Source organism: Piliocolobus tephrosceles, chromosome 1, assembly GCF_002776525.5.
Source record: "Piliocolobus tephrosceles isolate RC106 chromosome 1, ASM277652v3, whole genome shotgun sequence".
Classification (NCBI taxonomy): Eukaryota; Metazoa; Chordata; class Mammalia; order Primates; family Cercopithecidae; genus Piliocolobus; species Piliocolobus tephrosceles.
The window spans coordinates 80,918,791-80,943,504 of record NC_045434.1 but is presented as its reverse complement, the minus strand read 5'-3'; the positions used below and the strand labels follow the sequence as shown (position 1 = coordinate 80,943,504).

The 24,714-nt window shown below is 43.7% G+C and overlaps 1 protein-coding gene across 4 annotated transcripts in view; it reads left to right on the top strand.

Annotated features, from left to right (window-relative positions):
• Positions 1-19,456, top strand: part of NVL (nuclear VCP like) — a 107,483-nt gene extending 88,027 nt beyond the window's left edge. Inside the window, exons 20-24 of one of the 4 annotated variants that reach the window (XR_002729900.2) lie at positions 7,533-7,617; positions 10,412-10,488; positions 13,855-13,943; positions 15,813-15,883; positions 19,131-19,445. Coding sequence is in view for 2 of the 4 variants with exons in the window: in XM_023203661.2 (XP_023059429.1) it covers positions 10,412-10,488; positions 13,855-13,943; positions 15,813-15,883; positions 19,131-19,175 (282 nt within the window). In the remaining 2 variants the exon portion in view is untranslated. Of the gene's footprint in view, positions 1-7,532; positions 7,618-10,411; positions 10,489-13,854; positions 13,944-14,171; positions 14,575-15,812; positions 15,884-19,130 lie in introns of those variants that run through there. The other 3 variants (XR_002729901.2, XM_023203661.2, XM_023203662.2) reach the window with 3 other exon arrangements.
• The last annotated feature ends 5,258 nt before the right edge of the window (positions 19,457-24,714 follow it).

The following is a 24,714-nucleotide window of genomic DNA, read 5'->3' as shown; positions in this document are numbered from 1 at the left end:
TTTGCCAAAATCATTAGGCCTCAGACCAAGGGGTGAATATTCAAAGTACCCCACTTTGGCCAGGCACAGTGGCTCATGCCTGTAATCCCAGCACTTTGGGAGACCGAGGCAGGTGGATCAGTTGAGGTCAGGAGTTCAAGACCAGCCTGGCCAACATGGCAAAACAGTGTCTCTACAAAAATACAAAAATTAGCTGGGCGTGATGGTGTGCTCCTATAATCCCAGCTACTCAGGAGGCTGAGGCACAAGAAGCACTTGAACCTGGGACGTGGAGGTTGCAGTGAGCCAAGATTGTGCTCCAGCCTGGGCGACAGAGTGAGACTCCATCTCAAAATAAAAAAAAAAAGTATCCCACTTCATCAATAAGTATTTGTTATAAACTAAATACATCCTTGATTGTATAGAGACTGAGAAACGTAAGACATTGTCTTACCTATCAGGAGCTTGCCTTCTAGATGATAATAGGAATGTCTATGAAACAGTGACAAATGTATTAATTCATTCCTGAGGAGGAGAAGTAAATAAAGGTGACTGAATAGTGTGGCGATTTCAACTATATTTATAAAGACATACGGTGAAAAACATCAAGAAGGAAATATGCCAACATATAGTGCTTGCCTCTGGGAGATGGCATTATGCGTCATTTTTCCACTTTGTTAATGCTCTTCAACCAAACCCCACCAAGAGCACACATGTAGTTGAAAAAGTTGGGCTTATTACTCTTTGCAGTGCAAGAGAATGTACTCCATGGGGAATTGGGGGCATATCTCAGTAAGAGGGTATTAGGACTTAATTGATTTGGGATTTGTGTTAGATTTGGGAAGGATTTAATAACGGCCTTTGCCCTGAATGGCTGTTAAAAAGCAAGCATAATTCTATATTTGGGTGACTTAATAAATTTTGCCTAAATGGAAGGAAGATTAGACCAAGGCTAAAACTGTGATTGGCAAAGAAACAGTAGTTATATTAGCTAAGATGGCGGATGTTTGGTCATTTTTGTGTCTTGGACAGAGTTTATGCTTTGTCCATGTTCAGACTTCATTACAGAGTGTTCTCATTTCTGTCTTGATCCTTCACGGTCGCAGAGTGGCCTTGTCTAATGTCCGTATTCTGTGGAATTATTTATGTGTAATAGGAGAGCACCACGGCTTCACTGTAAGGGCCCAGCCAGCTTGGAGCAACAAGACCTACCTGATATTATCAGCCTACATGTCAGACGTTACTCTACTCACTGCAACCTCTGCCTCCCAGGTTCAAGTGATTCTCCTGCCTCAGCCTCCCGAGTAGCTGGGACTACAGGCATGGGCCACCATACCTAGCTAATTTTTGTAGTTTTAGTAGAGTCGGGGTTTCCCCATGTTGGTCAGTCTGGTCTTGATCTCCTGGTCTCATTTGCCTGCCTTGGCCTCCCAGAGTGCTCATTTGCTTTATATTTTCAGATTTTCTCTCATGACTATATATGTATGTATGTATGTATTTGGTTTGTCTGTCTGTATAGAATAGTCATCTGGCCGGGTGTGATGGCTCATGCTTGTAATCCCAGCACTTTGGGAGGCTGAGGCAGGCAGACCACCTGAGGTCAAGAGTTCGAGACTAGCCTGACCAACATGGAGAAACCCCGTCTCTACTGAAAATACAAAATTAGCTGGGCATGGTGGTGCATGACTATAATCCCAGCTACTCAAGAGGCTGAGGCAGGAGAATAGCTTGAACCCGGGAAGCAGAGGTTGTGGTGAGCTGAGATCGTGCTATTGCACTCCAACCTGGGCAACAAGAGCAAAACTCTGTCTCCAAAAAAAAAAAAAAAAATAGTCCTCTGGTATAAATGGTGTGGGTAACAGAGAGGAGTGCTACAGCTTCCAAGCACAAAGTTGTGAATATGGAAGAAGAAAAAAAAAAAAAACAGAAAAGACATTTCAATAGAGGTCAACTTTGGCTGAGCATGGTGGTTCACACCTGTAATCCCAGCATGTTGGGAAGCCGAGGCGGACGAACCCCGCTTCCCGAGTAGCTGGGATTACAGACACGTGCCACCACACCTGGCTAATTTTTGTATTTTTAGGGAAATGAGGTTTCACCATGTTGGCCAGGCTGGTCTGGAACTCCTGACTTCGTGATCTACCCACCTCGGCCTCTCAAAGTGCTGGGATTACAGGCGTAATCTTGGCCATCTTGCCTGGCCAAAAGCAACTTTTGTAGATTGTGGTTTAGACTGCTGCATAGTCAGTCCTCAGCCTCTGTCTGTGCCAACGGCAGAAGGGCTTTTGTTAGTTTATTCTCTTTGTCTTGAGAGTGCATTTTTGCTTCAATTCTTACTGTGTCCTATTCTAAGACTTGGAACCTCACTGGGCAGAGTTGTCCAGGAGCAGGGCCCACATGCAGCCTCCCTGTGCCCTGTCTGCCTGCGTCGGCCTGGTGCTCTCTCAAGAGGGCTATTAGCACTGCAATTTTACATCCTTATCTTAACCTCATCCTTCAGAGGTCATGAGTGTTTTTGTTTAAAAAACTTTGTTGATGGCTAAAGCAGGGCAGAGTGAGAGGAAGAGGAAGCACAATATCTAATTTCAGAGGGAAGAAGTCACAAGGCAGACTTCCTGCCCATGTATGTTGTTTGTAAGTCAACAAAGTGAGGAAAATTGGCATTTTGAATGTTTACCCTTTCTATTTCAGTTTGCTGGCTTTTGACTTTAATTTCCCAGATTGTTTTATATACAGTTTTCTCTTTCTCCTATTAACATCTGAAATATTATAAAGAGATTAGAATAAAGATGTTTAGTCCTGTTCTTAAAAGTCTGAAAAAAATTTGTGGGTCAAAGCAACTTCTTTGTATCTTTTGGGATCTAAGTTTCATAAAAGAAGAATGAGTGGGCCAGGTACGGTGGCTCACGCCTGTAATCCCAGCACTTTGGGAGGCTAAGGCGGGTGGATCACGAGGTCAGGAGTTCGAGACCAGCCTGGCCAACATGGTAAAATGCCGTCTCTACTGAAAATACCAAAAAAAATTAGCCAGGCATGGTGGTGGGTACCTGTAATCCCAGCTACTCAGGAGGCTGAGACAGGAGAATCGCTTGAACCCAGGAGGCAGAGGTTGCAGTGAGCCGAGATTGCACCATTGCACTCTAGCCTAGGCAAGAAGAGCGAAACTCCGTTTCAAAACGAAACAAAACAAAACAAGAAAGCATTAATGATTCTAAACTCTGATATGTAATTAAGAATAGATTTAAGAATAAAGTTGGTTGGGCATGGTGGCTCACGCCTGTAATCCCAGCACTTTGGGAGGCCGTGGTGGGTGGATCACCTGAGGTCAGGAGTTGAGACCAGCTTGACCAGTATGGTGAAACCCCATCTCTACTGAAAATACCAAAATTGACCAGGCATGGTGGCGTGCACCTATAGTCCCAGCTACTCGGAAGGCTGAGGCAGGAGGATGGCGTGAACCCAGTGAAACGAGATCATGCCATTGCACTCCAGCCTGGACTCAGAGTGAGACTCCATCTCAAAAAAAAAAAAAAAATAGATTTGTATGACCAAATGAAAATATTTGTTAAAAGTAGTAGCATGTCTTGAATTACTTTTTGAACCTGAGTATTTCATAACATATAATGCTTAATAAGAATTATAGGAAGATATTGGCTGGGCGCAGTGGCTCACGCCTGTAATCTCAGCACTTTGGGAGGCCAAGGCGGGCAGATCACGAGGTCAGGAGATCGAGACCATCCTGGCGAACACAGTGAAACCCCGTCTCTACTAAAAATACAAAAAAATTAGCCGGGCATGGTGGCGGGCACCTGTAGTCCCAACTGCTCGGGAGGCTGAGGCAGGAGAATGGCGTGAGCCCGGGAGACAGAGGTTGCAGTGAGCCGAGATCACGCCACTGCACTCCAGCCTGGGCGACAGAGTGAGACTCCGTCTCAAAAAAAAAAAAAAAAAGATTTATAGGAAAATATCAGTGTAAATGAGCCATAACTTTTTTCAAATTTTAGTAAAATACTATAGATATATAACATAAAATTTACCATTTTAGCCATTTTTAAGTGTATATTTCTGTGGCGGTAAGTACATTCACGTTGTTGTGCAACCATCACCACTACTCATCTCCAGAACTTTTTCAGCTTCCCAAACTGAAACTCCATCCCCATTAAACACAAACTGCCCATTCCTTCTTCCTTAGCCCCTAGCAACCACCATTCTACTTTCTGTCTCTATACTTTGCCTATTACTAGGTACCTCATACAAGTAGAATCATACAATATTTGTGGGATAACTGTTTTTTTTTTCCTTTGAGACAGAGTTTTGCTCTTGATGCCCAGGCTAGAGTGCAATGGTGTGATCTTGGCTCACTGCAACCTCTGTCTCCCAGGTTCAAGTGATTCTCCTGCCTCAACCTCCTAAATAACTGGGGTTATAGGCACCTGCCACCACACCTGTATTGTTTTTTTTTTTTTTTTTTTTTTTTTTTTTTTTTTTTTTTTTTTGAGACGATGTCTCGCTCTTGTTCCCTAGGCTGGAGTGCAGTGGTGTGATCTCGGCTCACTGCAACCTCTGCCTCCTGGGTTCAAGCAATTATCCTGCCTCAGTGTCCCGAGTAGCTGGGACTATGGGCATCTGCCACCACACCCAGCTAAGTTTTGTATTTTAGTAGAGATGGTATTTCACCATGTTGGCCAGGCTAGTCTCAAACTCCTGAACTCAGGTGATCCGCCTGCCTCGACCTCCCAAAGTGCTGGGATTACAGGCATGAGCCACCACACCCAGCCTACACCAGTATTTTTAGTAGACACAGGGTTTCACCATGTTGCCTAGGCTGGTCTCGAACTCCTGACCTCAGGTAATCCGCCCGCCTTGGCCTCCCAGAGTGCTGGGATTACAGGCATGAGTCACCATGCCCGGCCTATAATTTCCTTAAGGACTATTTTCCTTCTTTTTCTAATAATTCCTTTAGCTTAGCTTTCTGTAGTTACCAAATTATTTGAGATTTCCATTAAGGCCTTTATTAAAAAGTAATATAATATTATTGTAATATAACATATTATTAAGAGAAAATGGCATAAAGAAAAACCAAATTAGTTTAAGCTTCTAAATACTTGATATCCTGGTACCATTTCAATAAATGATTTTCCGAAATACTTATATTTTGTTTTATAAGCTCTTTATTATGCCATTTAAAATTCTTCTCACCAGGCGAGGTGGCTCATGCCTGTAATCCCAGCACTTTGGGAGGCCGAGGCGGGCGGATCACGAGGTCAGGAGATCGAGATCATCCTGGCTAACACGGTGAAACCCCTTCTCTACTAAAAAATACAAAAAGTTAACCGGGCATGGTGATGGGCGCCTGTTGTCCCAGCTACTTGGGTGGCTGAGGCAGGAGAATGGCGTGAACCTGGGAGGTGGAGCTTGCAGTGAGCTGAGATCGCACCACTGCACTCCAGCCTGGGCAACGAGCGAGACTCCATCTCAAAAAAAATAATAATAAAATAAAATTCTTCTCATTGCTCTCACTTGAGAATAAATAGAATTCATTTTAGTTCTTACTATAAGTCAGAAAGATTACCATATTCAATGAAAGAATAGTTCGATTTCAATGATCCAAAGATTCCTTAGCCCTTATTTCTACTAATTAGAAAGTAATGTTGCTATAGAAACTTTTGGAGGTATCCTAGGTAGAGTACACCTCATGCCCTCAAATAAAGGAGAGTTTGGCTGAGCGTGGTGGCTCGTGCCTGTAATCCCAGCACTTTGGAAGGCCGAGGTGGGTGGATCACGAGATCAGAGACCAGCCTGGCCAACATGGTGAAACTCATCTCTACTAAACATACAAAAAATTAGCTGGGCATGGTAGTACACATCTGTAATCCCAGCTACTTGGTAGGCTGAGGGAGAAGAATCTCTTGAACCCAGGATGGGGAGCTTGCAGTGAGCCGAGATCACTCCATCGCACTTTAGCCTGGGCCACAGGGCGAAACTCTGTCTCAAAAAAAAAAAAAAAAAGAAGGACAGTTTGTTTCTTTCTGTCGAGGGTATTTGAAATTATTTTTCTAAAGGTTTGATCTTCTAAGAATTAGGAAACTTCTGAGAGTATCTAAATGTGTAACAATGAATTCATTTTCTGAAGCTCATACCCTACCTCATTTATTTATTGTGTTCCTTTATATACTGAGCTTTCTTTCACAAAAGATTTTTCTTAAACAAAGGATATGCTAAGAATAGAAAGCCAACAATTGCTCCCACTATGCAAATGTGAGAAAAATTCCTCCTCTGCTGGGCGCTGTGGCTCACACCTGTAATCCCAGCACTTTGGGAAGCCGAGGCGGGTAGATCACAAGGCAGGCGGATCACGAGGTCAGGAGTTTGAGACCAGCCTGACCAATATGGTGAAACCCCACCTCTACTAAAATACAAAAATTATCCAGCGTGGTGGCGCATGCCTGTAATCTCAGCTACTCGGGGGACTGAGGCAGAAGAATCACTTGAACCTGGGAGGCGGAGGTTGCAGTGAACCGAGATTGCACCACTGCACTCCAGCCTGGCGACAGAGTGAGACACAAAAAAGAAAAATTCCTCTGGGTCCTCACAAAGAGAACACTAAGATGTGATGCACAATGTCTTTAATAACATTTCTGACATAAACACAATAAGCCTCTCGGGACTGAGGCTTGTCGTTTTCTTAATATAAACTGAGGGTATTACTCAAAGCCAGTTCATTAAACAATTTGATGAAGGTCCAAGAAGTGCACTCTGAGGGTGCACAGGACCTCGTGGAGGTCCGGCTTAATCCAAGGGTAGAATTTAGATATTGAGAAGTATGAAATAATTGTCTTCTTATGATGGAGCTTTTGATTAAAACAGGACACTAGATAGTTTGAGATTAGATTGTCTAACAGCAAGTGGAGTGTCCTTAGGGAAGATCCGTGCAGTTAATGTGACAGTGTGACAGTTGAGGTAAGTTGATGGATTCTTAAAATCACAGAAAGCATCTAATAAGGGCTCCTACTTAATGTGGCAGCCCACCACCATAGCAAGAAAGTCTATGCTAGTCTTCATTTTAAGAAATCACTATTGTATGTTCACTGATGCCCCCCTTCCCTCTCAAATATAGCACAAAATTATATATACTCATCTGGAGATAAGATACTGGTTTCTTATTATCAAAAATATTAAATAAATAATAAAGTTAACAAACTTCCATAAGGGCCATTCAGTTGCAAATCTGAACTTTAAAACTCAGGTTTTCTAATTCCTCGTCCAGTGTTATTTCCACTTTTTAGCTCTTTTTACTGAAGTGTGATACACCTACAGAAAAGTGGTAAATGTAAAGTAGATTTAGAGAGTCAAAAAAAAAAAATTAAAAAGTGGTAAATGTCCAGCTCCATGAATTGTTACAAACAAAGTCTCCAGATCAAGAAAGAGAACACTCCAAGTCTAATTCATAGAATTATGAAGTAGAATGGTGACTGCCAGGGATTGGGAGGTGGGGGCAGGAGGAATGGGGAGTTACTGTTTAATGGATGCATTGTTTTCTTTTGGGAAGACAGAAAAGTTCTGGAGCCGGATGGGGTGATACAACAATGCGGATGGATTTAATGCCACTGACCTGTACACTGAAAGATGGTGGAAATGGTCAGTTTTTTGTATGTTTTGCCACAATAAAATAGAACATCCCCACACCTACAAAAGCTGCCCTTCTGCTTCCAGTCACTGCCCACTCCTACCTGCCCCCAGGATTGACCACTATCCTGACTCAGTTGAAAACTGTTTACACTAAAAGATGCTTAGCAATCCTACATTCTGACCCTTTAGTTTTACTACTCAGAGGAAAAAGCACAAGGTTGTTTGCCTAAGATAATAGTTTGGGTCCCAGGTCAAAATGGATTGAATTGGAAATTAACTGTTTCTTGAACCTGTGGTAGATAACATGTCCATTTTATTTAGTGATAGCAACTAACAGATGTATAATTTATGCAGTTCTTGAACATACCCTGCAGAGGTGCAGTAAGAGGCTGGTATGTGAGTGTGGGCAGAGCAACAGGTAACTAGTACACAAGACCGGCAACTCCAGTCCTCTCAGCCAGGTCACCGAACCCTGTGCCTGAAGCACTTTGCCAGGCTGACGCTTTACACTAAGCAAAGTTTACTGGGCAGGTGCTGTGGCCCACACCTGTAATCCCAGAACTTTGGGAGGCCAAGGTGGGCAGATCACTTGAGCTGAGGAGTTTGAGTTCAGTTTGGGAAACATCGTGAAACCCCATCTCTACAAAAAATACAAAAATTAGCCAGGTGTGGTGGTGGGTACCTGTAGTCCCAGCTACCCAAGAAGCTGAGGTGGGAAGACGGCTTGAGCCCGGGAGGTGGAGGTTGCAGTAAGCCAAGATTGTGCCACTGCACTTCAACCTGGGTGACAAAGCCAGACTCTGTCTCAAAGAAAAAAAAAGAGAAAAGCTTAATGGCTTGTGTTTATTCACTTTTGTGTGTGTTTCTTCTTTTTTTTTTTTTTTTCTTGTTTTTTGAGACCAAGTCTCCGTCACCCAGGCTGGAGTGCAGTGGTACGATCTCGGCTCACTGCAGCCTCCGCCTCCCGGGTTCCAGTGATTCTCCTGTCTCAGCCTTCCGAGTAGCTGTAATTACAGGCACACGCCACCATGCCCAGCTAATTTTTGTTTTAGTAGAGACGGGGTTTCACCATGTTGGCCAGGCTGGTCTCAAAACTCCTGACCTCAGGTGATTTGCCCTCCTCGGCCTCTCAAAGTGCTGGGATTACAGGTGCCAGCTGCCGCGCCCGGCCGTGTTTCTTCTTAAAATAGTTACTTAATAATACAGTATTTGCTACACAGGAAAGAACATATGCAATGTATATATAAGTTATGAATCAGAATAATAAGCAAATACTCATAAGCTTACCATCCAACTGTCACACATTTTAAATAATTAAAAACTGTTTTGATTGGGTGCAATGGCTTATGTCTGTAATCCCAGCATTTTGGGAGGCTGGGGCAGGAGAATTGCTTGAGGCCAGGAGTTTGAGATAAGCCTAGGCAACATAGCAAGACCCCATCTCTAAAAAAAAGCAGACCCGGTAGCTCACACCTGTAATCCCAGCACTTTGGGAGGCTGAGGTGAGCAGATCACCTGAGGTCAGGAGTTTGAGACCAGCCTGGCCAAACCCCATTTCTACTAAAAATAAAAAAATTAGCCAGGTGTGGTGGCATGTGCCTGTAGTCCTAGCTACTCAGGAGTGCAGTGTTGCGATCTTGACTCAGGCTTAGCCAGGCATGGTCGCATGTAGTTCCAGCTCCTCCGTAGGCTGAGGTAGAAGGATCTCTTGTGCCCAGGAGGTCAAGTCTGTTGTGGTTGTTCCACTGCACTCCTGCCTGGGCAACAGAGCAAGACCCTAGGGGGAAGACAAAGCTCGTTTTGTTTGCCTCTGCAGTTTGTCACTAAAAATATTATTAAACATAATGTATGCAAGCAAGGTACTGGGTTAAGTGTTAAAACTCTGGGTTGGTTTGTTTTCTCTACATCCAGTCTCATGAGAAATTCTTGAGTTCTAAGTTGCAACATACTTGTCATTGCTAATGTCTCTTGAAATGAGCTGAAGGGGAATTGGCACCAAAATCAGGATTGAGTGTTAGGTAAATGATTAAGAAACAATATACTGAGCTCAGAGGACTTTGTGCTTTTATTATAGAGCAAATACTGCTCCTTCTCTCCTGGCCAGGTTCAGTATTATTTCTCCTGTCCTAGCCAGCCTCATACCAACACTAAGCATTGCTTAAGTATTTGCCGTATTTAAGCTGGAAAGGAAATGTGTTTCTTCACCTTTGAAAAGATCGAGGTGCTGGTTTTCATTCTTGTTGATGGTGTTTAGTATTTGCTGCAGCTGTACACAAATTCCTCAAACTTCATGAGCATAAATTGTTTACCTTTAGCTTTCTCAAGTTTGGAATCTGCTTCTTAGCCTCATTTCTCAACATTGAAATTTGTATAAATCTTAACAGCACTGGTCTGGAAGTCAGTTATACTCATTTAGTCAAACAGCCATTATTAAGAACCTATTATGTAGATGAATATGGTCTTTATCTTTATTTTGAGACTCGGTCTCACTCTGTCGCCCAGGCTGGAGTGCAGTGGCATGATCTCTGCTCACTATAACCTCCACCTCCAGGGCTTAAGCAGTTCTCATGCCTCAGCCTCCTGAGTAGCTGGGACTACAGGTGTGTACCATAATGCCCGGCTAATTTTTGTATTTATAGTAGAGACCGGGTTTCACCAGGTTCCCCAGGTTGGTGTCGAACTCCTGACCTCAGGTGATCTGCCCACCTTGGCCTCCCAAAGTGCTGGGATTACAAGCATGAGCCACCATGCCCGGCATGGTCTTTAAAACTTCAATGAAAAATCATTTTTCTCTCTTACTTAGAATGGTACCAAACCACCACTGGATGCAGATGTAAATTTGGAAGCAATTGCTGGTGACCTTCGCTGTGATTGCTATACGTAAGTGTTTAAATCTTAAGTCGATTCACTCTCTGGGGTTCAATTTCCTCATCTATAAAATGAGGTGTGATGATGCTCATTTCAGCAGATTGTTGGGAGGATTAAATGAGGTATCCCATGAAGCATATAAAGTGTCTGGCATCTCCCTTCTTAGAGAAGAGACTGCACATTTGGAGGCTCTGAAGGAATTCCCGGGAACAGGGGAGTCCTTTCATATGTTGACTCTTGGTACTTAACCTACCCTAATCAGCATTGCTGTCCTTCACAAATGTACTGGTGCGTCAGCATTTAAAAGAGACTAATCTACAATTGCCACATTTTCCAGCCCTCAGGATGCATTTTCACTGCACACCTTTTTACCTCCACATAGCCTGTAGTAACATCAGGAAATCTGACATTTCTGCCTTCTTCCTTCCTATGTTTGTGGTTGTTACAGTTGTTAGTTTTTCTTCATGTGTTTTGAAGTAAATTTGTTTGTTAACTTTCCCAATTTGGGTACACAGAGTTTAACTAACAGAGACAATACCCCCTATGGCTTTTTGTTTTGTTTCTTTCTTTTTTTTTTTTTCCCAGACGGGGTTTCCCTCCTTCACCCAGGCTGGAGTACAGTGGCATGATCATGGCTCACTGGAGCCTTTACTTCCTTTACTTCCTTTGTTGAGAAACAATCCTCTGACCTCGGCCACCCGGATAGCTGGGACTACAGGTGCACGCCACCATGCCCAGCTAATTTTTTTAAAAAAATTTTGTAATTATGGGGTCTTGCCATATTGCCCAGGCTTGTCATGAACTCTGAGCTTAAGTAGTCCCTCACGCCTCAGCCTCCCAAAGTGCTGGGATCACAGGTGTGAGCCACCACGCCCGGCCCTTTTTTTTCCCTATTATGTCCTTCTAATGTAGCAGTGATTCTCAATGAAGAGAAATTCATCAGTCTCAGGGAGGGGTGGTGAGATGCAGATGTAAATGCCCCTACCTTCCCTTAAATAGGATGTGCCTCACCCCCTAGTTAGGAATCAAATCCATACCAGTCTTTATTTAAATGATGTGGCCAGGCACGGTGGCTCAACGCCTATAATCCAAGCACTTTGGGAAGCCGAGGTGGGTAGATCACTTGAGTTCAGGAATTTGAGACAAGCCTGGCCAACATGGTGAAACCTTGTCTCCACTAAAAATACAAAAATTAGCCGGGCATGGTAGTGCACGCCTGTAATCCCAGCTACTAGGGAGGCCGAGACAGGAGAATTGCTTGAACCCAGGGGGTGGAGGTTGCAGTGAGCTGAGATCATGTCAGTGCACTCCAGCCTGGGCAACAGAGCAAGACTCCATCTCAAAAATAAATAAATGAATAAAATTAAAAATAAAGAAATGACCTTACTGCTTAGGGGACTACTTCTTGAGTAGTTTACTGCTTTAAGGGCGGGAGCAGTGGCTCACACCTGTAATCCTAGCCCTTTGGGAGGCCAAGGCGGGCAGATTGTTTGAGGCCAGAAGTTCGAGACCAGCCTGGGCAACATAGTAAGACCCCATCTCTACAAAAAATAATAATAATAACAGCTTTAAGTGCTCAAATCTGAAAAGATTTTCAGTAACAGAGGTGGTTTTGGTGGCGGAACTTGCCCTGGTCTAAATCTTTTGGATATACCAAGTAGGCTGTCAGTCTGTGAAGGGGTTAGGGCTAAAGTTGAATGGTGTACATTTTGGATTTTCTTGCCACTATAATCACAGTTTGAGAGATACTACACTACTACAGTCTTTAGCTGTCTGTTTGCGTTAGGTAATGGTGTCTCCATCAGTGTTAGATTTCATACTGGGGAAAGGAATGAATACCCCAGCGGGCATGTGATTATTAAATAATGTTACAACCCTAACATTTAGCCAACAAAACACCAGATTCAGTTAAACATTTAAGCTCTGTGGGTCTTTACTTTTATATAGTATGTGTCTGAGGCAGGAGAATCACTCAAACCCGGGACGCGGAGGTTGCAGTGAGCCAAGATCGTGCCACTGCACTCCAGCCTAGGTAACAGAGTGAGACTCCATCTCAAAAAAAAAAAAATTTATATAGTATGGGGATTATCAACATTATATAATAAGTTTAATATCCAGAGATGAGGTTTTTTTAAAAAAATTCATTTTTTATTTTCATCTTTTCTTTCCAAGACTTCTGAATAATAGAAGTGAGGTTTTTATCCCCAAATTCAAACTCTTTCTCAAAGAATCTCTAAGAATCCTGTTTCAGCTGTAAAGTAGTGCAACTCCAGTCAGCATGAGTGTCTTTCATTTAACTCAGAACTGTGCTGACTCAGCATATTATTACATGAAATAATTAAATAAGTGCAGGCCTGTTTGTATTTGTCATATTTTAAGTAACTTATGATGTGTTCATTCAGTTTTAACTTGAGTCAGCTGCATTAAAGACTTTCCAGGGTTTGTATTTTTCCCTTCTGAACTTGGAGCCATAAGTGACTTTTTTGGGGTTTTTTTGAGACAGGGTCTCACTCTGTCACCCAGGCTCACTATAGCCTATGCCTCCCAGGCTCAAGCAATTCTGCCATCTCCACCTCCCAAAGTGCTGGAATTACAGGCACGACCCACTGCGCTCAGCCCATAAATGACTTTTTAATAAGCTTACTTTAGACGTTATGTAATACATGAATATGCTAGTCAGCACTTTAGCCTTTTATGCATTGTATTGTTTCCTCCATCATTTCCTTTCTTCTTGAGTTTAGTTTTTTGTTTTTGTTTTTGTTTTTTAATTGGGACAGAGTCTCACTCTGTCGCCCAGGCTGGAGTGCAGTGGTGCGATCTTGGCTCACTGCAGCCTTCACCTCTCGGGCTCAAGTGATCCTCCAACCTAAGTGGCGTGAGCCACTGCACCTGGCCTAGAAATATCTTATGTAAAAGCTAAGAGCAGGCTGGACGCAGTGGTTCACACCTGTAGTCCCACACTTTGGGAGGCTAAGGCGGGCAGATCACGAGGTCAGGAGATCGAGACCATCCTGGGTAACACGGTGAAACCCCGTCTCTATTAAAACTACAAAAAGTTAGCCAGGCGTGGTGGTGGGCGCCTGTAGTCCCAGCTACTCGGGAGGCTGAAGCAGGAGAATGGCATGAACCCGGAAGGCAGAGCTTGCAGTGAGCCGAGATTGTGCCACTGCACTCCAGCCTCGGCGGCAGAGTGAGACTCCGTCTCCCAAAAAAAAAAAAAAAAAAAAGCTAAGAGCTCTTTCCTACTGATTCATAATCAATTTATTTCTCATCTTTATTGGTCGCTTTCTTTCCTTATTATTTAATATATAACTTATATGGTTTTTTTCTGGGATTTTGCAGTATCTAGGAATATAAATCACTATTATTTTATTGTAGGGGCGCAGATCTCTCTGCTTTGGTAAGAGAAGCTTCTATCTGTGCCCTGAGACAGGAAATGGCAAGACAGAAGAGTGGAAATGAAAAAGGTACGATTCTCTCCAGAATCTCTCAATTCTGATTATGATACTTAAGACCACTGTTGCCCTGGAAAATGACCATTTTCTAGTGTCTATTATCTATGTTATTAAAGCTAACGTTTTTCTAATGAGACTGTTAGAAGCTGTTCTGAAATATTAGGTAACCTCTGTTGCTGACAATTATAATAATAGCAAAGTTATTTAGTACCGCTCTAATAAAGAGTACTGTCCCTATAGGCAAATGGATCCATTCACTGTCTTCATCATGAGTTTGGGCTGCTTATCAATTCTGGAAAACCTTATTCTTTTGCTAAGGTGATATCTACTTGCCTGTTAAAATGCGGCCTAAATTGGAGACCTTAGAAAATATACAAGATAAGTGAAATTTGGAATAACTTTCCATATACTGAGACTTTCCTTTCAAAATACAAACTCTGTGTATTGTATTATGTCATGCTTTGGGGTCGTCTCAACAGCTTTGCACCATCCTTCACATTTGACAGTCTCTTTAATTTTACTGTTTGAGTGCATATGCGGAAAAAAAACTGTCTGCTGGGTGTGGTGACTCACATCTGTAATCCCAGCACTTTGGGAAGCTGCGGCAGGAGGATTGCTTGAGCCCAGGAGTTTGAGAGCAGCCTGCGTGAAAAACCAAGACGCCATCTCTATAAAAAATTTAAAAATTAGACTGGCATGGTGGTACATGCCTATAGTCCTACTTGGGAGAGTGAGGCCCAGGAGTTTGAGGCTGCAGTGAGCTATGATTGCCCCACTGCACTCCAGCCTGAGTGACAGAGCAAAACCCTGTCTCTTTTTTTTGTTTTTTTTTTTTCCCCGGAGACAGAGTCTTGCTCTGTCGCCCAGGCTGGAGTGCAGTGCTATGATCTGGCTCACTGCAACCTCCACCTCCTGGTTCAAGCGATTCTCCTGCCTCAGTCTCCCGAGTAACTGGGATTACAGACATGTGCCACTACACCCAGTTAATTTTTTTTGTATTTTTAGTAGAAACGGGGTTTCACCATATTGGTCAGGCTGGTCTCAAAACTCATCTCGTGATCCACCCACCTCAGCCTCCCAAAATGCTGGGATTACAAGCCTGAGCCACCACGCCCGACCTAAAGCTCCCTTCTAATCCAGTGCTGAGATATTTTATATATAAAATATTCTATGATATTATGGTTTCATAAGATCTCATTATGTGTTGCATACTCTTAAATATTAATACTATGGAATCCTACATTCTATTCCCAGTTAAATTTATTTGAATTATCTGAATAATTCTGGTTCTTCTTCATAAACATCACCATTAAGTTAAACAATGCAAAGAAGCCTACAAAAAGTACCAACTTATGAGTGGCAGGTCTCTTTGGGTGGTTTTGGATTAAAATCTGATGAGAATATATCTGGCTAGAATACTGTTCTGAAAAAGAATAGAGCCCATCTCAGCATTGATCTCTTTAGTGGACCCCTTGAAAGCTTCGAAGTCTTTCTTTTTTTTTTTTTTGAGACGGAGTCTCACTCTGTCGCCCAAGCTGGAGTGCAGTGGCTGGATCTCAGCTCACTGCAAGCTCCGCCTCCCAGGTTCACACCATTCTCCTGCCTCAGCCTCCTGAGTAGCTGGGACTACAGGCGCCCACCACCTCACCCGGCTAGTTTTTTGTTTTTTTTTTTTTAGTAGAGACGGGGTTTCACCAGGTTAGCCAGGATGGTCTCGATCTCCTGACCTCGTGATCCGCCCGTCTCGGCTTCCCAAAGTGCTGGGATTACAGGCTTGAGCCACTGCGCCTGGCCAACTTCGAAGTCTTTCAAAGGAAGTTAAGTTCTAAGTCGGTTAGCATACCATACTGAGATGTGTATATTTGTGCATTTGCTCCATAGGTGAACTCAAGATTAGTCATAAGCATTTTGAAGAAGCTTTCAAGAAAGTAAGATCATCTATATCAAAAAAGGTAAGCAATGCTGTTAAATGTATAAAGGAAACTAGAATTTTAGACCAGTAGATATGACCTCATGAATTAAACTCTTTTACAGATTGTTTTGTATACTACTTCTACTTCCTTAAAAAAGAAATTACATGGTTCATTTTGATCTGAAAACAAGCAAAATAATTGCCTTTGTGAGAATGTTCTTGAGAGATTTTAATTTTATATGTTTCTTAGGGACTGGAGCACAGTTTTCCTAACTAGATTCTCTAACAACTGTTTATTCAGAGAGAGAATGACCTCTTCTGCCTCCACAATCTCAGAATTTTTAATCATCTAATTCAAGTATCATTTGACCTACTCTACCCTTTTTGACAAATGGCTTTGTATTTCTTGGAGCTAGACTGTACCCAAACTAAGCCATAGGGACTTACCCATACATTTCAGGGAAATAAAAACATCTTCACCATAGGTGGGAGAAGGGTTAAAAAAAATCACTCTGGAGCTGGGCACGGTGGCCCATGCCTGTTATCTCAGCTCCTCAGGAGGCAGAGGTGGGAGAATGGCTTGAGCCTAGGAGTTCAAGATCAGCCTAGAAAACATGGTGAGACCCTGTCTCTACAAAAAAAAAAATTAAAACTTAGCCAGACATGGTGGCATGCCCCTATAGTCCCAACTACTTAGGAGGTTGAGGCAGAAGGATTACTTGAGCCCAGGAGGTTGAGGCTGCATTGAGCCATGATCACACCATTGTACTCCAGCCTCAGTTACAGAACAAAGCCTTGTCTCTGTAAACAAATAAACACAGAAGAAAAACACACTTCAAGTATTTCTTTGGGATAAATACACAGGAGTGGAATTGCCACCCAACATTTAAAATGTTAATTTGCCAGGCGTGGTGGCTCACACCTGTAATCCCGGCACTTTGGGAGGCTGAGGTGGGCAGATCACAAAGTCAGGAGTTCGAGACCAACCTGGCCAATATAGTGAAATCCCATCTCTACTCAAAATACAAAAATTAGCTGGGTGTGGTGGTACACACCTGTAGTCCTAGCTACTTGGGAGGCTGAGGCAGAAGAATCACTTGAACCTGGGAGGCAGAGGTTGCAGTAAGCCAAGATTGCACCACTGCACGTCAGCTTAGGCGACAGATCAAGACTCAGTCTCAAACAAAAAAAAACAATTTTGACCACAGTGAGATTCTACTACACACCTACCACAATGACTAAAATTTAAAAGATTGGCAACACTAAATAGTGGCAAGGACATGAAACAGCTGGAACTTTTTTTGTTGTTTTTGAGACAAGAGTTTTGCTCTTGTTGGCCAGGCTGGAGTGCAATGGCATGATCGCAACTGACCACAACCTCCGCCTCCTGGGTTCAAGCTATTCTCCTGCCTCAGCCTCCTGAGTAGCTGGGATTACAGGCATGCACCACCATGCCCGGCTGATTTTTTGTATTTTTAGTAGAGAAAGGGTTTCTCCATGTTGTTCAGGCCGGTCTCCAACTCCCAACCTCAGGTGATTCACCTGCCTCAGCCTCCCAAAGTACTGGGTTACAGGCGTGAGCCACCAAGCCTGGCCTGGAACTCTTACACATTGTTGCTGAAAATGTAGATAAACCACACTGGAAAACATTCTGGCAATTTCTTTTTTTTTTTTTTTTTTTTTGAGACGGTGTCTTGCTCTGTCGCCCAGACTGGAGTACAGTGGCGCGATCTCTGCTCACTGCCAGCTCTGCCTCCCAGGTTCACGCCACTCTCCTGCCTCAGCCTCCCGAGTAGCTGGGACTACAGGCGCCCGCCACCACGCCTGGCTAGTTTTTTTGTATTTTTAGTAGAGATGGGGTTTCACCGTGTTACCCAGGATGGTCTCAATCTCCTGACCTCATGATCCGCCCATCTCGGCCTCCCAAAGTGCAAGGATTACAGGTGTGAGCCACCGTGCCTGGCCCATTCTGGCAATTTCTTATGAACAGTAATACAGTGTAAGAAGCTTCTACTTTCCGGGCCTGGCACAGTGGCTCATGTTGCAGCACACCAACATTGCACATGTATACATATGTAACAAACCTGCATGTTGTGCACATGTACCCTAGAACTTAAAGTATAAAAAAAAAAAGAAAAGAAAAGAAACCCCATCTCTACTAAAATACAAAAACTTTGCCAGGCATGGTGGTGCACACCTCTAGTCCCAGCTACTCAGGAGACTGAGGCAGGGGAATCCCTTGAACCTGGGAGGCAGAGATGGCAGTGAGCCTAGATTGTGCCACTGCACTCCAGCCTGGACAACAGAGCGAGACTCTGTCTCAAAAAGAAAAAAAAGGGCCGGGCGCGGTGGCTCAAGCCTGTAATCCCAGCACTTTGGGAGGCCGAGATGGGCAGATCACAAGGTCAAGAGATCGAGACCATCCTGGCTAACCCGGTGAAACCCCATCTCTACTAAAAAATACAAAAAACTAGCCGGGCGAGGTGGCGGGCGCCTGTAGTTCCCGCTACTCAGGAGGCTGAGGCAGGAGAATGGCGTAAACCCGGGAGGCGGAGCTTGCAGTGAGCTGAGATCCGGCCACTGCACTCCAGCCTGGGCGACAGAGCGAGACTCCGTCTCAAAAAAAAAAAAAAAAAAAAAAAAAGAAGAAGCTTCTGCTTTTGCCTCCTTTCCATCTGGATTCAGTGTAGTTTAGAATTGTGCTTTCTTCACTAATTAGATAGACATAAGAATCTTTTGACCTGATATTTTAGGAAAACTTCAGTCAACAATTGTGAGAGTCATGGGAGTCCCCTATGGAAAGCAGCATGTATAGGACTTAGATTAGGATTTAGATGCAGGAAAGTAAAATGTCACCTCTCTTTAATAGTAAATTAGTCAGCAAGAGCTACTATGACAAAGTACCACAGACTGGGTGGCTTAAAAAATGGAAAATTTATTTTCTCACAGTTCTGGAGAGTATTGGGCAGGGTTGGTTCTTCTGAAGCCTTTGTCCTCACTGACGGCTGTCTTCTCCCAGCGTGTGCACGTGCTCTTCCCTCTGTGCACGTGCTCTTCCCTCCTGTGCCCTAATCCCCTCTTTTTGTAAGGACACCAGTCATATTGGATAAGAGTCCACCTGTATGACCTCATGTTAATCCAGTCTCCTTTACAAAGACCCTCTCTCCAGTTAGAATCACATTCTGAGGTCCTGCGGTGAGGACTGCAGCATGTGAATTCTGGGGGGCACCATTCAGCCCATAGCAAGCAGTGATGGACTCTATATTCTGTGTTCTCCCTCCTTACAGGATCAAATCATGTATAAACAGTTTCAGGACTCCCTCAGCTGGTGACATCTCCAGCAGCTGGCTTAGAGGAGCCCATCAAGCTGACAGAGAATCCCCTACACGCTCTGAAGGACCTGCTTTCAGCTGGACACAGGTGCGGCCTCATGTAAATATGTTATTTTCAAGTGAATGAGGCCAAGCTGAAGCTGAAGATGCTTCCCATCTGGCCAGCCTTGTGTGAAAATGCCTTCTTCCTCTTTAAGAAAAAGGAAAATTTTTAAACTGCTGAAATAAAATGACTGTTACATTTTTCAAATAAAACTTTTATTTGAGCTATTTTGACTATACAGAAAAGTTACACAGAACTCCTTCCCCGCCCTCCACAACCATCTCCTACATAACCCTTCATCAAAGTCAGGAAATTAATACATAGAAACATCGCTGCCATCTCCATTCAGTCCTCCTCCATTCAAGTTTCTCTAGTTGTCCTGATAATGTCCTTTAAAACAGGTCCCTATCCCCAGGTTGGAGACCGGTACCTATCTGTCTCCTGTTAGGAACCAGGACGTACAGTGGGAGGTTAGTGGTGGGCGAGCGAGCATTACGGCCTTAGCTCCACCTCCTGGTAGATCAGCGGCAGCGTTAGACTTTCGTAGACGCGTGAACCCTATTGTGAACTGTGCGCTTGAGGGACATAGGCTGTACGCTCCTTATGAGAATCTTATGCCTGATGATCTGAGGTGGAACAGTTTCTTTCTGAAACCACCTCCCCCAGCCCCATCTGAGGGAAAATTATCTTCCATGAAACCAGTGCCTGGTGCCAAAAAGGTTGGGGACCACTGCTTTAAAAGGAGGCCACTGCAGTTAGTTGCTATGTTCTTTAATCTCTTTTAAGTGTGGAACAGTTCTTCAGGTTTGACTTTTGACACTTGTGAAGGTTTCAGGCCAGTTACTTTGTCAAATGCCTTCAGTGAGGATGTGTCTGATGTTTTCCTTGTGATTACACTCAAGTTATGCATCTTTGGCAGATTACAAAGTGACACTGTGCACTGGTCATGTGGCATGCAATTTCAGTTTGTCCTGTTACTCATGATGTTCACTGTGATCACTTAAGGTAGTTCTACCAGGCTTCTCACACTATAAAGTTACTCCTCACTCTTTTTTTTCACTTTGTAATGTATGTGTATTTTATGGGAAGTTACTTTGAAACTCTATAAAGTCCATTCCTCATCAAACTCAAGCATTACTATTTTTTAATATATTATCCTTTATTATCATTATGATATTCAAACTGTCCCAGATTTGACTCTCCTTTGGCCTCTATATATGTCTGATGAGTCCCTAGGCAATACTTTGTAAAGGGCTTGATTTTTGCTGTGTTTAATCTCAACTTGTCATTTACAGTGTTGCTCACAATATATCCTGAAGCTATATATAGATGGGTCTGGTTACCTACTTTTCTTTCTTCTTAAATTTTTACTTCACTTCATTCTACAGAAATTTTTAGGCTGCTTTCAAGAATGTGGGCCAGGCACAGTGGCACATGCCTGTAATCCTAGCATTTTCGGGAGGCCTAAGTGGAAGGATCACTTGAGTTCAGGAGTTCGAGACCAGCCTGGGCAACATAGTGATACCGCCCCCCCCTCCCCATCTCTACAAAAAAAAAAATTTTTTTTGCAAGGCCGGGCACGGTGGCTTATGCCTGTAATCCCAGCACTAGGCCAAGGCAGGCGGATCGCCTGAAGTCAGAGTTCTTGACCAACCTGGCCAACTTGGTGAAACCCCATCTCTACTAAAAATATGAAAATTAGCTGGGTTTGGTGGCAGGCACCTGTAATCACAGCTACTCAGGAAGCTGAGGCAGGAGAATCGCATGAACCTGGGAGGCGGAGGTTGCAGTGAGCCGAGATGGCACCATTGCACTCCAGCCTGGGCAACAGAGCGAGACTTGGTCTCAAAAAAAAGGAAAAAAAAAAAACAAATCAGGGTTGCAAAGGTCAATAAAACACAGTCCTTTTTTTTTTTTTTTTTTTTTTTTGAGGAAGAGTCTAGCTCTGTCGCCCAGGCTGGAGTGCAGTGGCACAATCTCAGCTCACTACAAGCTCCACCTCCCGAGTTCAGGCCATTATCCTGCCTCAGCCTCCCGAGTAGCTGGGACTACAGGTGCCCACCACCACGCCTGGCTAATTTTTTGTAATTCTAGTAGAGACAGGGTTTCACCATGTTAGCTAACATGGTCTCAATCTCCAGGCCTCGGCCTCCCAAAGTGCTGGGATTACAGGCCTGAGCCACTGTGCCCAGCCGACACAGTCCTTTTTTTGAGGAGTTCGCAGAAGGATTCAGACATCTCAGCAGAGTATGACCATGCCCAGTGAAAGGGCATGAAGAAGAGGGTACTTTAGGACACCAGAAGAAGGAGCACCAAAAGAGAAAAAAAAGGCAAATCAGGATCACATACTAAAGGTAGGTGATTAAGAATGAAGGGAAGCCGGGTGCGATGGCTCAGGCCTGTAATCCCAACACTTCAGGTGACCGAGGCGGATGGATCACGAGGTCAAGACATCAAGACCATTCTGATCAACATGGTGAAACCCCATGTCTACTAAGAATACGAAAATTAGCTGGGTGTGGTGGCACGCACCTGTAGTCCCAGCTACTCGGGAGGCTGAGGCAGGAGAATTGCTTGAACTCAGGAGGCGGAGGTTGCTGTGAGCCAAGATCATGCCACTGCACTCCAGCCTGGTGACAGAGTGAGACTCTGTCTCAAAAAAAAAAAAAAAAATTGAAGGGAAAATTGGAATATGCACCAGAAGGTCTTAAATTTGAGGAGTAGATTCAACTCTGCTTGACATCCACCCAATCCTGAGAAACACAGGTATATCATAGATGCGGGTTATGAGAAAAAGCAAAAATCTTCTTGACAATTAAATGTTAGGTCTAAGTATCCAACTTGCTGGTAGTTTAGCTTAACCTCGACATAAAATTTGGAATGCATAAGAGAGCAGACTGGCTGCGTGTTCGTTGGCTTTGCCAGTCAGGTATGGTACAGGTTGAACAGCAGGCAGATACTGCGACAGCTAGTGTGACAGCAGATGTTGCCAGCACTTCTGCAAATGGAAGGGAAGATCATATTTTTCAGCATGATCTGTGTACTACACACTGCCAAATGTTATCTTCTTTAACACTCCCAACTCATACTAGGGATCAAATAGCATTATCCCCATTTCATCAAAAAGAAAAAGGTTCAGAGTTTGTTCAAGGGGACTCGCGGAACCATCTGAATTCTGGTCTACGGTGGGCTAACTTTTATTTCTTTTATTGAAAAAGATCCAGTCCTCTGTTCAGAAACTCCCGGAATTACATCCTCTGTTCTAGCACTGTCAAAGATTTAGCCATTTCATTAAACACTTTGTACTGAGCATTACTGACATAATGGTGAACAAACTCAGAACTTAATGTCCAGTGTGGTGTGTGTGGCAGAGAGCTTATCGCCCCATAATGTCCATTCTTTCCTCTACCTTTTAGTAAGAAGGGCTCTTGCTGCCAGGAAAGTGACTAACAAACATCTGGCTAGTATAATATAAACAGAAGTGATGGGAACAGCTTCTGGTTACATCCTTATAAGGAAGTGACTTGGGTTGCATTAACCCATCATTAACTCAGGGCAGGCTACATTAAACTCACACACCTTCTCCCAGAAGTGAAGACCCTGGCTATGTCCTTGAAAAGTCATAATTTGTTTAAAAAAGACGGTGCTGCCTGTCATTTTAACTCCATGCTGCCCTTCCCGGGGCTAGAGAGTGATGAGCTGATGATGAACCTGTTTTGGCCTTGTAAATGGAGACAACATCCTAGGGAATGACAAAGTAATAAAACACAAGGAACCAGGATCGTGGGCAACCCTTGTGGCAGTTTCCTCACCCCTCAGATGGTCGATTTGCCTGACTTGTGTGTGTGATCTTTACGTTGCTTAAGCCATTTATATTTTGGTCTCTGTGGAAGGAGCCAAATATCCAAATTAATACAGCATTCAGACAGGTAAAGAGACAGTCACAAAACAGTGTGAAAAGGGTTGAAAAGGGATAAGAATAGTCACCAAGCGAAGAGCACAGGGCAGGAGCAGCTAGTCCATAATTTGGAATTGGAAAGTTCTTCCAAGAATGCAATGTGTCAGCAGAATCCTGAAGGCCAGAATGAAGGAAGGAGGTAAATGACCTGAGCAGAGAACAAAGGCCTGGATGAGGGAGGCGCTGGTGTCAGTGGGAAGAAGCAGGTGGCATCTCACGTTTGTATGTAGGTTATTGCTGAAAACATGCTCAAGTAGTAGTTACGGGAGGATCTTATTTCCAAAAGCTAAAAATGTAAAATGCCTTATTACCCTAAAAAGTATAAGTAGATATGATTTAGGTAAAAGTATAGTACCCTATACGTTTTATCTGTCACTATTCAAGATCTCACTGTTTGAACTCAGGAACTGAATAGATTTGGATACATTTTTTGGATAAATCCCTCACTATTTGAAATTGAACTACTCACATTCCAAAGCTGAGAAGCCAAATAGATTTGGGTGAGATGGTATTGCTTATGATTCAGACTCTAGCCTTATTGCTTTTGCTTTGGATCATGAGACTTACGCTTATCACTATTATCAACATTCGTTTTTCATTTTCTTTCTTTCTTTTTTTTTTTTTTTTTTTTTGTGAGACGGAGTCTTGCTCTGTCGCCCAGGCTGGAGTACAGTGGTGCGATCTTGGCTCACTGCAACCTCTGCCTCCGAGGTTCAAAGGATTCTCCTGCCTCAGCCTCCCAAGTAGCTAGGATTGCAGCCACGTGCTACCACGCCTGGCTAATTTTTGTATTTTTACTAGAGACGAGGTTTCACCGTGTTGACCAGGCAGATCTTGAACTCCTAGACTTAAGTGATTCCCCCACCTCAGCCTCCCAAAGTGCTGGGATTACAGGTGGGAGCCACTGTGCCCTGCCAAGGGTAAGGGTTCTGTCAGTCAGTGTCTCTGTAGCACCCAGCCCAGATTCTGGCACACAGAAAGCATCGAATCAAAGTGAAGTGATTAAACTGTTCTTCAACAACATATTTGTCCAAATTAGACTGCTGAGGCACAGTTCCTCCAGGTGAGAATTTTTAATGTTTGCTCACCAGGTAATAGAAGTTTGACTTTGTCATATGAGCCGGACACAGTGGCTCACGCCTGAATCCCAACACTTTGGGAGGCTGAGGCAGGCAGATCACCTGAGGTCAGGAGTTCAAGTCTAGCCAGGCCAACATGGTGAATCCCCATCCCTACTACAAATACAAAAATTAGCCAGGCATGGTGGTGTGCACCTGTAATCCCAGCTACTCAGGAGGCTGAGGCAGGAGGATTGCTTGAACCCAGGAGGCGGAGGTTGCAGTGAGCTGAGATCGTGCCATTGCACTCCAGCCTGGGCAACAAGAGTGAAACTCCGTCTCAGAAAAGAAAAAGAAGTTTGACTTTATCATATGAAGAATGATGAAGAGCTGGGTGCAGTGGCTCACGTCTGTAATCCCAACACTTTGGGAGCCAAGGCGGGTGGATCACCTGAGCTCAGGAATTCCAGACTAGCCTGG